Source organism: Narcine bancroftii, chromosome 2, assembly GCF_036971445.1.
Source record: "Narcine bancroftii isolate sNarBan1 chromosome 2, sNarBan1.hap1, whole genome shotgun sequence".
Classification (NCBI taxonomy): Eukaryota; Metazoa; Chordata; class Chondrichthyes; order Torpediniformes; family Narcinidae; genus Narcine; species Narcine bancroftii.
In genome coordinates this window covers 320556889-320574116 of record NC_091470.1, presented here as the reverse complement: position 1 = coordinate 320574116, position 17228 = coordinate 320556889, and the positions used below count along the sequence as shown (strand labels likewise).

Sequence of the window (17228 nt, the reverse complement as noted above, 5' to 3'; positions counted from 1 at the left end):
TCAATATTAAACTGATCTTGTTGTTAGTTTAAAAAAAAACTTTTCAAAACTATTAAAATCTGTTTGCAATGTATGCATACTCACAGATAATAAATTCACTCTTCCAATATTCCATCCAAAAAAAAATCACTGATAAACCTTATTGCAGGTCAAGGAGTTCCATATATATGTTTATCTTCAGAAAATATTTCAAATCAACATTCGTCGCCATCTTTCAAAAAGGAGTCCGAAATCAACTTTAATAAGTTCTGTTCTTGAGAAAATTCCAGCACCAACTCCGGCTCTGTCTGGGCAAATAGGTCAAATTTCTTCCAAAGTCAAAGAATGTAATTTTGTTCTGTATTTATAGATAATAAGTTCATCCTTCCGATATTCCATCCAAAAAAAATCACTAATAAACTTTAATGTTATCTGGATTTTTAAAACTCACGGGCAACCAATGCCAATTACTGCAATTTATCTTCATAAAACATTTCAAATCAATATTCATCACCATCTTTCAGAGGGGTGTCCAAGGCCAGCTCATCCGACAGTCCAATTAATGAGCTCCGTTCTTAAGAAGATTCCAGCCTTGACTCCGTGGTTCTGTCTGGGCAAGTAGGCCGAGTTTCTTCCAAAGTCGGAGAGTGTAGTTTTGTTCTGTATTTGAACTCTATTTTCCTTAATCTTTGTTGCCATTTTAAACTAAAAACAATTGATAAACAAAACAAAGACTTTTAACAGAAAAGAAATATTCTTAAAACAGGTATTTATATAACTGCCTGGGGGAGACCGGGAAGGCACGTCCGCTCCCTACGCCATCTTGCCACGCCCCCCCGGTGAATATACATTGAGTAGATTCCAAAACTCCGAATATATCTGACATTTTATCATTACATATCTCCCTGCTGGATCTATTATTTCCTCTTCTATTTTAATTGGCACATTTTTACTAATTAATATAGCTACCCCTCTTGCTTTTGAATTATACGACGCTGCTATTACGTGTCCTACCCAATCTCTCTTTAATTTCTTGTGCTCCAATTCAGTTAAATATGTTTCTTGCACAAATGCTATATCAATTTTTTCTTTTTTCAGTAAATTTAGCAGTTTCTTCCTTTTAATTTGGTTATGTATTCCGTTAATATTTAAAGTCATATAGTTCAGTGTAGCCATTTTATACTTTGTTTATCTTCCCTTTCCATTTCTCCATCATTACCTTTCCTTCTTATCCATTTCTGCTTTCTTGTTTTGAACACTTTATAAGACAACATTTCTAAAACATCAAACATTTTCCATATTTTCCTATTTAAAACTTCTTTAACCCCAATCTCCCCTCCCCCTCCTGAGTTGTCCTTTATCCCTTGTCGGACAACCACATCTCCCCTCTCCATTTGGATTTGCGAATTCACTCGCAAACGTCAGCTGATTTTGCAGTGACCATAACTCCTCCCCACCCAGCCCCCCCCAGAAAAGATTTCAATTTTCATATGTAACAAAGGTCACTCTTTTAATTCCCTCCTTATTCCCTCTATTCCATTTCCCTCCCTTATTAATTCTTGTCTATATTCTATATATTTTCCTCTAAATACGGATACATTCATGTATGCACACACTATATATATATATATATATATATATATACACACACGTATACCCCTTTACACACATACATATAGATCGTGGTCATTTTTACTCTTATTACATGTCTTCATTCTCTGCTTGTTTTGTAGTTGTTCTGCAAATTTCCTTGCTTCCTCTGGATCCGAGAATAGTCTGTTTTGTTGCCCTGGAATAATTATTTTAAGTACCGCTGGGTACCTTAACATAAATTTATATCCTTTTTTCCATAAGATCGTTTTCGCTGTATTGAACTCCTTCCTCTTCTTCAGGAGTTCAAAACTTATGTCTGGATAGAAAAAAATTTTTTGACCTTTATATTCCAGTGGCTTTTTGTCCTCTCTTACTTTCTTCATTGCTTTCTCCAATATATTTTCTCTTGTTGTATATCTTAAGAATTTTACTAAAATGGATCTTGGTTTTTGCTGCGGTTGTGGTTTCGGGGCTATAGTTCTATGTGCCCTCTCTATTTCCATTTCTTCCTGTAATTCTGGTCTTCCCAGGACGCTGGGGATCCAATCTTTTATAAATTCTCTCATATTCTTGCCTTCTTCATCTTCCTTAAGGCCCACTATCTTTATATTATTTCTTCTATTATAGTTTTCTATCATATCTATCTTCTGAGCTAACAGCTCCTGTGCTTCTTTAGCTTTTTTATTAGATTCTTCTAATTTCTCTTTTAAGTCTTTTACTTCCATATCTACAAATGTTTCTCGTTTTTCCATATTTTCCACTCTTTTTGCCAATTCTGATATGGCCACTTCCATTTTATTCATTCTTTCTTCTGCATTCTTAATTCTTCTTTTTATCTCATCAAATTCTTGTAATTGCCATTCTTTCACTGATTCCATATATTCTTTAAAAAAAGATACATCCATTGTCTTGCCTTTCTCTTCTTCTTCCACTTCTTTCTGTTCTTCTTCTTCTTCCTCTGGATTGACCATCTGTTGTTTCCTTGTTTTCTTTTTACCCTCTTCTTTCTTGTTGTCGTTATTGTCTGTGTTCTGCACCTGCTGCTGTGCTGCAGGTGTCTCTCTCAGCTGTGGAGATCGACTCCACAGATGTTCCCCCCTCCCGTCAGTGTGTTTTTTTTTCATGTGCGGTTGTGCACTTTTACTCGGCTCTGCGAGCCATTTTTGTAGTCCCACTGACCTGTGGGAGCGGGCCTCTCTCTCCGCGGCGGGCCTCTTCAGACAGGTAAGGCCTTCACCTTCTTCTTCTTTTCTTCCCGTTGTTTTTGGTTTTTCTTTCTTCGCTGCCATTGTCTTCACACTTTTACTTTCACTTTGTTTTGGTTTTTAAGTTTGTGCCTTTGTTTTTTCTCTATCTTTTTTTAACTTTTCTGGAGAGGGCTGGAGTTCCCCGACCGGCCACTACTCCATCACGTGACTCTCCTCCACAGAGACCTAATCTTGACGCAAATAAACCATTGTATTCAAAGTGATAAGCTAGAATGGGTAATATAAGCCGTGGTCCCGCTGCTGAAGTTTTCAGACTCTCCAAGAGGTGGCAACATCTCTCAGCAAGAAGAAGAACTTCTAGAGTCCAGCCAACGTCCCGGTCGGGGGAGGTAGAGAAGCTGCTACCGGCGCCCTGACAACCTACTACAAGTGTGCGGTTGTTGCCCCGCTTCGGCAGTTGGGACCAGTCCAGGCGTTGATAAGTATAATTGGGAAGGGCTTGCATATTGTAGTTTAATTTCAGCTTTACCATTTGTAATAAAGATTTGTATAAACTGAAGTGCTCTCGGTGCGTGTGTCTGTTTTCTTTTGGTAGCTCAAACACTGTGACCAATCTAAAACGAACAAAGTGAGAGGTACAAGTTTACCCAGGACAGGGTGTCAGTAAACACAATGAAATAATTTAAGGTGAATATAGAATTGAACTAGAGCTAAGGGATGATTTTATTTCATCCATTCAGTGAAGGGGGGCTGAAACCGTCTGAGTGAGAGTCATTTGCAGTAAAGGCCAGCTGTTGGTCTCTTCCATGTTAGCAGGTCTCTGAACCAGGAATTACCATAGTCAGCTCACTCTTTTCTGAGTAGTGTGTCACTATCCACTCATAACCCTCAAACTACCCTCCTAACTCCCAAACTTGCAAAATCTTTGATATATGGTGGGGTTCAGGAACTGTGTTACAGGGAAAGGTTAACCAGGTTAGAACTTTATTCCCTGGAGCATAGAAGAATGAGGGAAGATTTGATGGAGGTATTTTAAATTATGAGGGGGATAGACATAGTAAATGTAGATAGACCTTTTCCACTGAGGGTAGATGAGATACAAACCAGAGGACATGGGTTAAAGGTGAAAGGGGAAATGTTTAGGGGGAACATGAGGTGGAACTTCTTCACACAGAGCGGTGGGAGTGTGGAGCGAGCTGCCAGCTGAAATGGTGACTGTAGGCTCAATTTTAACATTAAGAAAGAATTTGCCAGGTGCATGGATGGAAGAGGTATGGAGGGCTATGGACTGGGTGCAGATCAGTGGGATTCAGCGGAAAAAAAAATGGTTTGGCACAGACTAGGAGGGCCAAAGGGGCTAGTTTCTGTGCTGTAATGTTCTAGGCTTTGCTATTTTCAATCTTTCTTTGAAGTAGTAAAGTCAGCTGTTAGTGGGGAAGATGATAAATGAAAGAAAACTTCTCTTGACAAATCATACAAGCAATGTGAGTGAGCACCAACTCTATTAGGAGCTGTCTCCACCTTTTAGTTTAATTTCTGATGAGATATTGGTTGGATTGATCACTTTTCCATTCAATGCATTTCATTCAAGGCCTCCAGCAATATTGTTGTCATCCTTTGTACACTGGTCAAACTCAAAATTATGTCAGAGCCACAGAATAATTTTTTTTTCCATAGGTCATCTATATCCAACTTGGTCCTGTCTGATCAGCAACTTCAAAAGGTCATACATTTCCTGTTGTGCCTTAAAGTGAATAGCCAAGTAGATCCAATTTTGAAATGTACAGCCACGCTGTGAAATACATAACCCATTTATTCAACAATAAAATGAAAGCCGAGCTTATAATTTTGTGTGGCATAAAAGAAGATCCTCCTATATTTTATTTTTTTTTCCTGCTTTATGTAGTTTTAATTCGTTGATAAAACAGATAAACACTATATTTTCTTCTTTAATTAATTGCAAATTATGTCTCAAAGATATTTATATGTTTGAGGATATTTTTTATATGAAAATGGCTAAAATGAGTTCAAGTACAGTATGTATCTAATGTCAGAAATGAATGGGTTTAATTTTTCAAGGAGAAATGGAATTAAAGCAACATTTAATCAACTTGCAGCATAACGTTTTTGCAATTTAAAGCTCATTTTCATTTGTTCACTTGACTAAATCCTTGATGCTGTGTTTGTTCACTGCATTATTACTGCAGATTAATGTGGAAAAGAGTTCTTTAAAACATGACTTTTGCTAGCAATCTAGAATACAAACTGAGAATGCTGGAAAGATTGTTCTGGTGAAAGATCATTGACATGGAAAAGTAACTTTGTTTCATCTCATCCATGCCATGAAAGAGTAACGGGAATGTACAAAATGCAGAGTAGAGACTAGTCATATTGTCATGAATAATGGACTTGTTGAGTAGCTATACATGCTTTGCATGGATATTCATATGTTGTCTCTGTGGGTGCTGCTTTAATTTCTTAAGTTTTTTTTAAGGGGATAATTAAATTTCCTTTTGTGCAATATATAAATTATGTCTGGAATTATAATGCATGCTGAATCATTCTTTTCTGATCTTTGCAGGGATTAATTGAGATTTTTCTCAATGACAATGTTACCTTAAGTTTGTTGCCTTATTTTAGACGGTCTGTCCTGAGAGAGCTTTCTCAAATGGCTCAAAATGGGTAAGAATGTTTATTCACTTTTTAAAATATTTTCATTGGTATTTCTTTTCTTTGTCTTGGCTTCGCGGACGAAGATTTATGGAGGGGGTAAAATGTCCACGTCAGCTGCTTGCTCGTTGGTGGCTGACAAGTCCGATGCGGGACAGGCAGACACGGTTGCAGCGGTTGCAGGGGAAAATTGGTTGGTTGGGGTTGGGTGTTGGGTTTTTCCTCCTTTGCCTTTTGTCAGTGAGGTGGGCTCTGCGGTCTTCTTCAAAGGAGGTTGCTGCCCGCCAAACTGTGAGGCGCCAAGATGCACGGTTTGAGGCGATATCAGCCCACTGGTGGTGGTCAATGTGGCAGGCACCAAGAGATTTCTTTAGGCAGTCCTTGTACCTTTTCTTGGTGCACCTCTGTCACGGTGGCCAGTGGAGAGCTCGCCATATAACACGATCTTGGGAAGGCGATGGTCCTCCATTCTGGAGACGTGACCCACCCAGCGCAGCTGGATCTTCAGCAGCGTGGACTCGATGCTGTCGGCCTCTGCCATCTCGAGTACTTCGACGTTAGGGATGAAAGCGCTCCAATGAATGTTGAGGATGGAGTGGAGACAACTCTGGTGGAAGCGTTCTAGGAGCCGTAGGTGATGCCGGTAGAGGACCCATGATTCGGAGCCGAACAGGAGTGTGGGTATGACAACGGCTCTGTATACGCTTATCTTTGTGAGGTTTTTCAGTTGGTTGTTTTTCCAGACTCTTTTGTGTAGTCTTCCAAAGGCGCTATTTGCCTTGGCGAGTCTGTTGTCTATCTCGTTGTCGATCCTTGCATCCGATCACCAAGGGGTGGCTAAAAGGACCCAACTGGACAGACGAGCTGCCATGGGTCCTGCTTGGCATTCGGACGGCTCTGAAAGAGGACCTCTAGGCTTCATCCACGGAACTCGTCTACAGTATACCACTGTCACTACCAGGGGAGTTTTTCAGAGTGGACACAGAATCCAGAAGTGAGACCCCAACCCTGCTCGCGGACCTCCGCAACAGACTCGCTTCGCTGGCACCCCCACCACCGACCCACCACGGCAAACACCCGGTGAATGTCCCCAAAGAGCTGGCCTCAACAGAGTTCGTGTTCGTCCATCGTGGCCCACACCTGACCCCGCTGCATTGCCGGTACAAGGGCCCGTACAAGGTCCTCCACTGATCGGGAAAGACTTTCACTCTGGACATTGGGGCATGGAGGAACTATTCACGGTCGACCAACTGAAACTGGTGGACGTGGACTTAGACCAACCCATGCAGACGGCCTAACCTCAATGGAGGGGTCAGCTGCCCAAGCGATGGAACGCGCAAGCCAGATCTTGGGGGGGGGGGGGGGGGGGCGGGTTGTGTGGCGGCGCACATCTCCGTGTACGAACTGGCCCTGCTAACAGGGCAGCTGCAGAAGATGGCGCCTTCGGGGCTTGCCCTTGCCTCATGGCGTAGGCCACAGCTTACACCCTGGGCAGCGTGGGGTGGAACTCCCATTGGCCTAAGTCTAGCTGGGTAAGGACAGCAGGCTTCAATCTTAAGGCCTGATATTTAATTAATTGAATTTGTTAAATACATGACCAGCTGGGTTTTAATTAACTGAATTTAAACACTGTAGCAGCTGCGACAACACAGAAACACACCACTGAACTCGATGGGGGTTTCAGTCCAACTGTTTATTTGAATCTCGCTTGTGCCCCTTTAAGGCCAATGGGAGTTCCACCCCACGCTGCCCAGGGTGTAAGCTGTGGCCTACGCCATGAGGCAAGGGCAAGCCCCGAAGGCGCCATCTTCTGCAGCTGCCCTGTTAGCAGGGCCAGTTCGTACACGGAGATGTGCGCCGCCACACAACCCGCCCCCCCCCCCCCAGATGTGGCTTGCGCGTTCCATCGCTTGGGCAGCTGACCCCTCCATTGAGGTTAGGCCGTCTGCATGGGTTGGTCTAAGTCCACGTCCACCGTTTCAGTTGGTCGACCGTGAATAGTTCCTCCATGCCCCAATGTCCAGAGTGAAAGTCTTTCCCGATCGGTGGAGGACCTTGTACGGGCCCTTGTACCGGCAATGCAGCGGGGTCAGGTGTGGGCCACGATGGACGAACACGAACTCTGTTGAGGCCAGCTCTTTGGGGACATTCACCGGGTGTTTGCCGTGGTGGGTCGGTGGTGGGGGTGCCTGCGAAGCGAGTCTGTTGCGGAGGTCCGCGAGCAGGGTTGGGGTCTCACTTCTGGATTCTGTGTCCACTCTGAAAAACTCCCCTGGTAGTGACAGTGGTATACTGTAGACGAATTCCGTGGATGAAGCCTAGAGGTCCTCTTTCAGAGCCGTCCGAATGCCAAGCAGGACCCATGGCAGCTCGTCTGTCCAGTTGGGTCCTTTTAGCCACCCCTTGGTGATCGGATGCAAGGATCGACAACGAGATAGACAACAGACTCGCCAAGGCAAATAGCGCCTTTGGAAGACTACACAAAAGAGTCTGGAAAAACAACCAACTAAAAAACCTCACAAAGATTAGCGTATACAGAGCCATTGTCATACCCACACTCCTGTTCGGCTCTGAATCATGGGTCCTCTACCGGCATCACCTACGGCTCCGAGAACGCTTCCACCAGCGTTGTCTCCGCTCCATCCTCAACATTCATTAGAGCGACTTCATCACCAACATCGAAGTACTCAAGATGGCAGAGGCCAACAGCATCGAATCCACGCTGCTGAAGATCCAACTGCGCTGGGTAGGTCACGTCTCCAGAATGGAGGACCATCGCCTTCCCAAGATCGTGTTATATGGCGAGCTCTCCACTGGCCACCGAGACAGAGGTGCACCAAAGTAGAGGTACAAGGACTGTCTAAAGAAATCTCTTGGTGCCTGCCATCTTGGTGCCTGCCACATTGACCACCGCCAGTGGGCTGATATCGCCTCAAACCGCGCATCTTGGCGCCTCACAGTTCGGCGGACAGCAACCTCCTTTGAAGAAGACCGCAGAGCCCACCTCACTGACAAAAAACAAAGGAGGAAAAACCCAACACCCAACCTCAACCAACCAATTTTCCCTTGCAACTGCTGCAACCGTGTCTGCCTGTCCCGCATCAGAATTGTCAGCCACAAACGAGCCTGCAGCTGACGTGGACATTACCCCTCCATTAATCTTCGTCTGCGAAGCCAAGCCAAAGAAAGAAGGTGCCAGTGGAAGCGCTGTACGAGTCTATTCACTTGGGGATGATATTCCGTGTTGTAATGGGTTGGCCAGTTGCGCCCAGAGGGCGGAAGTGAACTGAGCACCCCTGTCGCTGGTTGTGGGCTGGGACTCCAAACCGGGCGACCCCGAGTTAGCAAGCAGGGCTCTGGCGCAGGACTCGGCAAAAGTGTCCCTGATGGGGATGGCTTCCGGCCACCTCGTTGTCTGGGTAACCACAGTCAGGAGGTAGGGGGCCCACTATATCGATGTTGACATGGTCAAACCTCCTGGCTGGCAGGTCGAAATGTAATATCAGGGCTCTGACATGGCGCTGGACTTTGGAGGCTTGGCAATGCAAGCAATTCCTCGCCATGTGGGCCACTTGTTTTTTCAATCTGTGCCAGACGAAACGTTCCGCCACCATGCGCACCGATGTCTTGACTGAGGGGTGGGCCAAGTCGTGAATTGTCCGGAATACCTCCTGGCTCCACTGTGGGGGGGACTATCAGTGACGGCGAGCCGGTCAAGACATTGCACAGGACCGTGTCGTGGCTGCTCGCCAGCTTCAGGTCCTCGAGGCACAGGCCAGTGATGACAGTTCGGAAGGCCTGCGTTTCTCCATCCTCCTCTGGGACTGAGCTAATTGGGCATAGTTCAGGCCGGGGGACTAGTTGTGGTTGGTAGGTCTGGAGAGCGCTTCGACATCGACATTGTCCTTTCCCACCCGGTGTCAGATGTCGGTGGTGAACTCCAAGATGTAGGAAAGGTGTCGCAACCAGGGATCCTTAACCATGACAAGAGCCTGAGTGAGCGGCTTGTGGTCTGTGAAGGTGGTGAACGGTCTGCCCTCCAGGAAGTAGTGGAACTACCTAATCGAGAGGTACAAGGAGGGGAGCTCCCTATCGGATGCACTATACTTCAGCTCGGGTGGTCGGAGGTGCCGGCTGAAGAACGCCAGTGGACACCACTGCCCATTGACTTCTTGCTCGAGGACGTTCCCAATGACCATGGTGGACGTGTCCACAGAGAGTGCTGTGTGGGCGTCAGGCTGTGGGTGGGCCAGTAGGGTGATGTTAGCGAGGGCAGCCTTGGTCTTTGCGAAGGCTGTTTCGGCCTCTTTCGACCAACCGAGTGTCTTTTGTTTGAAATCAGGGCAAACAGTGAGCGCATTATGCGTGAGGCCCCCGGGATGAAGCGGTGGTAGAAATTAACCATCCTGGTGAAATCCTGCAGGCCCTTGAGGGTGTCTGGCCTGAGGATCGGTGGTATGGCCTTGACTTTGTCTTGTGATGGTGCTGCCCCATCCGCAGTGATAGTATGGCCCAGGAACTGTAGCGTCTCCTTCCCAAACTGACATTTGGCCATGCTGACGGTGAGGCCGAATTCAGCCAGGCAGGCGAACAGTGTGCGGAGATGGGACTTGTGCTCATTGTGATCTCGTCTGGCGATGAGGATGTTTTTGAGATAGATGAACATAAAGTCCAAGTCTCTACCCATTGCATCCATGAGCTGGAAGGTTTGGATTGCGTTCTTCAGGCCAAAGGGCATCCTTGGAGAAAGCTGACACTGTGTAAATTGGCCGTGAAGTCCTGAATGTGGAGGATGGGGTATCGGTCAGGCGTGGTTGCGTTGTTGAGCCAGCGGTAGTCCCCACATGGGCACCAACCCCTGTAGGCCTTTGGGACCATGTGCAAGGGAGAAGCACAGGGGCTGACCAACCTGCGAACTATGCTGAGCTCCTGGAGGCGGGGGAACTCCTCTTTTGTTAGCTGCAGCTTCTCCAGCGGCAGTTATCTCACCTTGGAGTGGAGGGCCCTGTGTGGCGATGTGGTGGTGGACGCCATGCTGAGGCGTGGTGGCGGTGAACTGTGGCTGTAAAATGGCGTGGAACTCGTCTGGGATGCAGGAGTACTCATTCCTAGGCGTGCAGATGGTTGCTATCCCTGGGCATTGCGCGCTGGATGGCTCGAGTCGGAGGGTCTGGAAGGTACGGGTGTGCACAGGCCTCTTGCCCTTCAGGTCAACCAGCAGGCTGTGCCCTCTGAGGAAGTCAGCTCCTAACAGCGCAGTTCTCAAGGTGGCCAATAAGAACTTCCAGTGGTATTTGTCTGGTCCAAGGTGTACCTGAATGATCCGTGTGCCGTTCATTGCCCGCAGGGTGAGGCCTCGTGCTCTCATGTGGGATTCAAGGGCGGTTGGGGACAGCACTATAAACTCTGCTCCGGTGTCCACCAGGAAACGCCATTTGTTAGTCTTGTCCACCACATGTAAGAGGCTGTTCATGTGGCCAGCCGTCGCAGCCATCAGCGGCGGCTGGCCTGGTCGTTTCCCTGGTACGAGCAGGGTTGGCGGCACTTGCGGTTTTGGGCTCCCCAGCGTTGGTGATAGAAACACCAGGTGGATTGGTGTTCCTCCATCCTCTGTCTGGGGGCGGGCTGTGGTCAGCTGGGTCCAAGGCGAGCGTCCTGGTTCATGGCTGCCTCATTCTCTCGTTTAGTTCGCCACAGCATGTCGGCACAGGCTGCGACCTTCCAGGGTTTCGAGAAGTCCTCGTCCGCTAGTAGGAGCTGGATGTCTTCCTGCATTTATTCAAGGAAGGCTTGCTCAAACATCAGGCAGGGTTTGTGACCTGCCAGAGCGAGCATTTCATCCATGAAGGTGGACGGGGTTCTGTCCCCAGGACATCGAGGTGCATCAGCCTGGCCGCGCACTGCCGACGGAAGAGTCCGTCGGTGCCGAGGAGGAGGGCGACATACTTGCCCTCCTCTGGAAGATCGTGGATCAGGTCGTCCACTCTGGCTGCAGTTTCTTCATCAAGGGCACTCACCACATGGTAGAACATGTGGAGTCCGAGGTAATCTGCCTAAGAGGAAACTGTGCCTCCGCCTGCCCGAATCACATGAGGGGCCGATGGGTCCAAAGGGGAGGAGGAGTTTCAGAGAGACAACGCTGATTGCCGACGCATCCATGTTTGGAGACCAGATAACACCAATGTAGCGGCTGCTATAACACAGAAACACACCACTGAACTCGATGGGGATTTCAGTTGAACTGTTTATGTGAATCTCGCATGCGCCCCTTTAAGGCCAATGGGAGTTTCACCCCGCGCAGCAGTGATGTTATCTCATTGCCCGGGGCACGAGTTGTGGCCTAAGCCACGAGTCAAGAGCAAGCCCCAACAGTGGCATCTGCAGCTGCCCCGCCAGCACGGCAGTACAAGCGGGGCAGGTTTGCTCACAGAGATGTGCGCTGGCTCAACACCGCAATTGCCATATGAAATTTGTGGGGGGGGGGGGGGAACTTCTTTGGACTCCTTATCAAGGCCTTGGATTAGTTGTCTTGTAATTTAACCATTATTCCACCTTTGTTCATGATACCTTGTTCCACATTGCTGTTTCTTCATATTTGATTATTTTTTGAGTTCATTGATGTGCCATCTAGTAATTTCCTGACAACAGGACATATTTCCAGTGATCATTTTATTTAAAAATTCATCTACTGGAATAAAACTGGAAATCCAGAAAACATGCAGTAACATTTCAGATTGAAGACCCTTTGTCAGAACTCCAGGAAGTTTGGACCTGAAATGCACCTGTTTTTCTTGCCAAACAGTTTGAGCAGAGATAGTTTGCATATTCAGTTAGACGATAAGGAGATTGGTATCATTTTTATCTCATTTCTGACAGAGATGGAAACTTAGAAGAAGTTTGCTTTAAAGTCTGCATATGCAATGCCATTCGGGATGTCCTAGAGCAGCAGATGATTGGAGTAAGGTTCCATCAAATAATGCTGAAGCCTACCAAAGAAATAATTGACTTTCTATTGGAGGTAAGGTCAAATGTGAATTTTTGATTTTACTGAAATACAAGATCAACTGCCTGAATTGCTTCATGAGGAGAACATTCTGTGCATTATTTGACCATTTTAATTCTTTCTCCCATCTCATTCATTGACATCATCTAATTGTTCCATCTCATGCAATTTTGCTCATGACACAATACATTATTTCCATGATGTGCTCTAGTCTTGAATAGATTCATGAACATGTGACTTCCTTCCTCAAGCTTCCTCAGGAAACCACTGATTCAGCATTAATCTATAGCAAGAGGGGAAAAAAATTGGAAGCTAGGGAAGATATCAAAGGGGCTCTGGCAGCGAATTTGTATCATAATAAGCTACGAGCGAGATACTAGAAGAGTAGTTGATGGTTAATGTTATGCCTTTATTTAAGAGAGACTGCAACAATAGGCCAGGGAACTACAGACTGAGCTTGGCTTGTGTAAATTACTGGATGAAATTCTGAGAGAGAGGATTTAACATGTATTTGGGAAGACGAAGACTGATTATGGATAGTCAGCCTGGTTTTGTATATGAAAGATTATAAATTTAAACTTTTCTTTTTGAAGATGTGACGAGGAAGGCTTAGAGCAGGGCAGTCGATATGGTATACATGGATGAGTGCAAGGTCTTTGACAAGATCCTGCATGGTAGAGTTCAAAGAACATCCTTTGGATGTAAGCTATCCAATTGGATACAAAATTAGATTGTTGGTAGGAATCCAAGTGTATTAGTAGAGGATTATTTTTTATTGTTTGTCATTTTTATTAACAAAGTGGATGAGAATCTTGGTGCCATGGTGACTAAATTTGCAAATCACACTAAAATTCTTCATATAGTGGTCAGAAGAAGGTCATCCACGACCACAATGGGATCTTGATCAACTGGTTGAGAAATGACAGATTGAGTTTAATTCACATGGGTAAGATGTTGCAGTTTGGTAAGTCAAACCAAGGTAAGACGTACACAGGAAATGGCAGGTCATAGGCAAATGTTATAGAATAGAGAGACCTCAGGTTACAAGTATGTAATTATCTGAAAGTGGCAACACAAGGAGACAGAGTGGTAAAGAAGGCTTTTGGCATGCTTATCTTAAGTTAGGGCATTGTGTGCAAGAGTTGGTACAGGTGCAATATGTGGGAGCACTGTGTGCAGTTCTGGTTCCGAGCAAAAAGGAATGATGCCATTACGCTGGAAAGAGTTCAAAAACAATTGACAAGGATGTGACTGGAACTGGAGGGCAAGTTCGAAGGGAAGGCTAAATAGACTAGGGCTTTTTTTCCCCTGGAGTATAGGAGGCTGAGGAGTGAACTTAGAGGTTTATTTTTAAAAAAATGAGGGCCATAGATAAGATGAATGGTCGCAGTCTTTTCCTCATGGTAGGACAGACCAAAACGCAAGGACAAAGATTTAAGTGGGGGGGGGAGTTTAAGAGATGCTTTTACATAGGGTTGAGCCATAGGTGCTCTGTGATTAGTAAGGGATTACTTAAGGTGGATATGTGAGTGCAAAGAAAAAGTTTTAAACCACTATTTTAATCATACTTAATTGACTCATTATTTGCATGATTTCATAACTCCAAAGGAAATGGCCCAATGACCATTTTTCTCAAGCAAAACATTTCAGTAACAATTGGGTCCAGAGCAGTGGTCTTCAACCATGTTTTTTTCCCCACTCACATACCGCCTTCAGTAATCCCTCACTAATCACAGAGCACCTACGGCATAGGGATTATTTAAGGTGATATGTGAATGGAAAGAAAAAGTTTGAAAACTACTGTTCTGGTTGAAGCAGAATTGGCAGGTACAATTTTGACATTTTAAAGACATTTGGACATTGAAGCAGAGGGATTAGAGACCCAACAGGCAAATGGAACGAGCTCAGAATAGATCTTCAGCATGAATGAGTTGAGTAAAGGGTCTATTTCCATGCTGTATAGCTCTATGAATCTATAACTTGATAAAAGAAAATATGGCTGCAATTAACTGTAGATGTTTTGGGAGCACTCTGCATCTTGAGACAAAGATTTGTGGATTTGAGCCTTGAACATAAATATCTTGGCCGATATTCAAGTGCAGTACTGAAGGAGTGCTGTACACCTGGAGATGGTCTGTTGGATGAGAGGTTAAACCAAGGCCGCATATGTTTTAAAAAAAAAAATTCCAAGGGCAGCATTGTGGCGCAGCTAGTAGAGCAACTCCCTCACAATGCCAAAATCTGGGGTTCAATCCCAACCTCTGGGTGTAGCTTACATGTTCTCCATGTAACCATAAGGCTTTCCTGTTTCCTACCTTCCTCGGATGTTGGCTGCTATAAATCATCCCTAGTTTGTAGGTGTGTGACAGAGTGGAAAGAATAAAAAGTGGGATTATTGTTCTGCAAATGTAATGGGTAGTTGATAACATGGACCCATTGGGCCAAAAGATCAATTTCTGTGCTGTATCTTTATAACCAAACTTTTGCTTTGTTTTGCCACCCTCCAGTCTTTCAACACCTCTCCTGTACATCCTGACAACTTGTAAATCTCAGTGAGCATGCCTGCAATTTCCTCTCTAGTTACCCACAATGTCCTCAGATATATCTGATCAGCCCAGAAGATGTCTACTTTCAAGTGCATCAGGATCTTCAATTATTTATCAAATTCCTTTTTGAAAATTAGTATTAGTTTTATCATTCACTTTTTGTTGTTGCTTTATATAACAAGCATCTATCATGACACCTTTGGATTGTTTTCTTTGCCAAACATCTTGAATCTGGGTCCTCGAGTTCTCTACTTTTCTGCCTGTGGAAAGCATTTCGCGGTCATGATTTTAACACCTCCATCAGACCACAGTCTGATTTTTGACAATACAAATAAAATCTGTGATGTATGAACCTGGGCTCCATCTTTGCAGAACTATTCCCATGGATTCTAGCATGTCTGTATACTTGCTCAAATGTTCATTCTTTGTGCAAGCCAAGACACTGAACAGGCCTGTTGAGCTGATTAAAATCAAAGTTACTCAGTTCTCGTACAGAGATGCACAAAGAATAGGCCAGCTGTCGAAAAGTTATTCATCTAGCAACTATGGCTGCAAAAGATGAATAAAAATGTATAACAAGTTCTGGCATGATTAATTCCAGGCTTAGACAGTGATCAGTCCCATCCATATTTTGTGAAAATCAACAAATTATTGTCTGTGAAATCTACATTTTTTTTACTTAGATGTTAAGTGAAATATAATTAATATTTTAGGCATGTGCACGGTCATTAAACCTCGATCAAGCTTCAGAAGATTCCAAAAGAAACATGGCTGCTTTCTTGAAGTAAGTAGTTTAATTTAAACACAGTTTTATAAATATTTTTGTCTAATTTTAACTTGTCTTGCCTCAACAAATTGAATAGCTGCACAGTTGTGGATTTTTTTTGGTCCTTAATATTTTTATAATATGTATTTGCTTTTCCTATCTTGCTGTATTGAAGGCACCAGGCAGCAAGCTATTCTCATGCATCTGTAAGCATGCACTAAACACACTTTATAGTGATGGAATCCTGTCATAAGTGAAGTACATCAAATATACAGCTACTGCTCTGTGAAGATTAATTTCTACCTCACTGTCATGCGCCACACAATATACTCCACAACAATAACTCTTGTGATAATTCCTGTCCCTGAAATCTTATGGCAGCATACCTTTTCCCTATATAGTTTTCCAGTCACAAGAGCAGGTACTCTGCACAATGGGATCAAATATTTATCCTTCTTGGTACCCTAATGGGCTATGCTAACTTTGTTAGATTGGTTCCGTTCATTTCCTCAGAGTGTTCTGATTCAGCCTAGTAGCTGAGGGAATAGCAGGAAAGTGAGCCTGAACAACTGTTGATCTATATACTGTTCAGCTGGACTTCAAACCAGATCTTTGTGTTAGAAATGATGAATTTAATAAACATTATGCAAAGTTCTATTTTTCATTTACAAGCTGCTATATTTGCATTTTTCTCATTCTTGGAGGGGTACCAAATTATCCATTACAGAAATGGAAGACAAATCAAAGTGTTAGACAGCTTTGAACTTTGTATCGTATGGAGCCGTATGTCATGAGAAATTTCAATTACTGAAATAGAAATAAAAATCATTAAAAAATCAAACATACTTTTCTGCAGGAATCTATGCCAAAGTTTGGATGACCCTCAATTTGTTTTCATGATTTCTTCGTATGACATGTTCAGTAAATTGCTGAAGGATGAAGAGCGGAAAGAGATACATGATCAAATGAGGAAGCGATCACCTCGTGCTAAGTTCTCTGCCAAACCATTGTCTGTTTTCTATGACATACCAGGTGAGTTTGCAACAGAGTCTGTATGAAATGTCAGTTGTAAATTGCCACAGTGTTTTTTTTTTTGCTTGTAGCATCCAAGCTGCTTTGGTCAATTGCCAGTACAATTCCAGAAGACAAATACTTGACATTCAATGATAGTTGCAACTAAGTCACATTCAGTACCTCCTACTGGATCTTTTGTGAAGCATTGTGGAGTTTACTTTTCAACTGGTGTTTTATGTTACTTGACTTTTGCATACATTTATATTTTTCAGCATCACCCAGTGTCAGTATTGGTCAGTTGGAACACCAGCTCATCTTAACTGTTGACCCTGGGAGAATTCGACAGATTCTGATTGAGCTACATGGAATGACATCAGATCAGCATTTCTGGACTGTTTCCAATAAGGTATATAATTAGCTTTTTCATAATAGTGCTGGATTACTGTAAA

General features: G+C 44.3%; 1 protein-coding gene across 9 annotated transcripts in view; it reads left to right on the top strand.

Moving 5' to 3' along the window:
• Window positions 1-17228, top strand: part of ints8 (integrator complex subunit 8) — a 122773-nt gene that overhangs the window by 69251 nt on the left and 36294 nt on the right. For all 9 annotated transcript variants that reach the window (XR_011352401.1, XM_069921823.1, XM_069921822.1 and 6 more), the window contains 5 exons: window positions 5362-5462; window positions 12327-12468; window positions 15713-15783; window positions 16622-16797; window positions 17052-17185. Coding sequence is in view for 8 of the 9 variants with exons in the window: in XM_069921823.1 (XP_069777924.1) it covers window positions 5362-5462; window positions 12327-12468; window positions 15713-15783; window positions 16622-16797; window positions 17052-17185 (624 nt within the window). In the remaining variant the exon portion in view is untranslated. The remainder of the gene's footprint in view (window positions 1-5361; window positions 5463-12326; window positions 12469-15712; window positions 15784-16621; window positions 16798-17051; window positions 17186-17228) is intronic.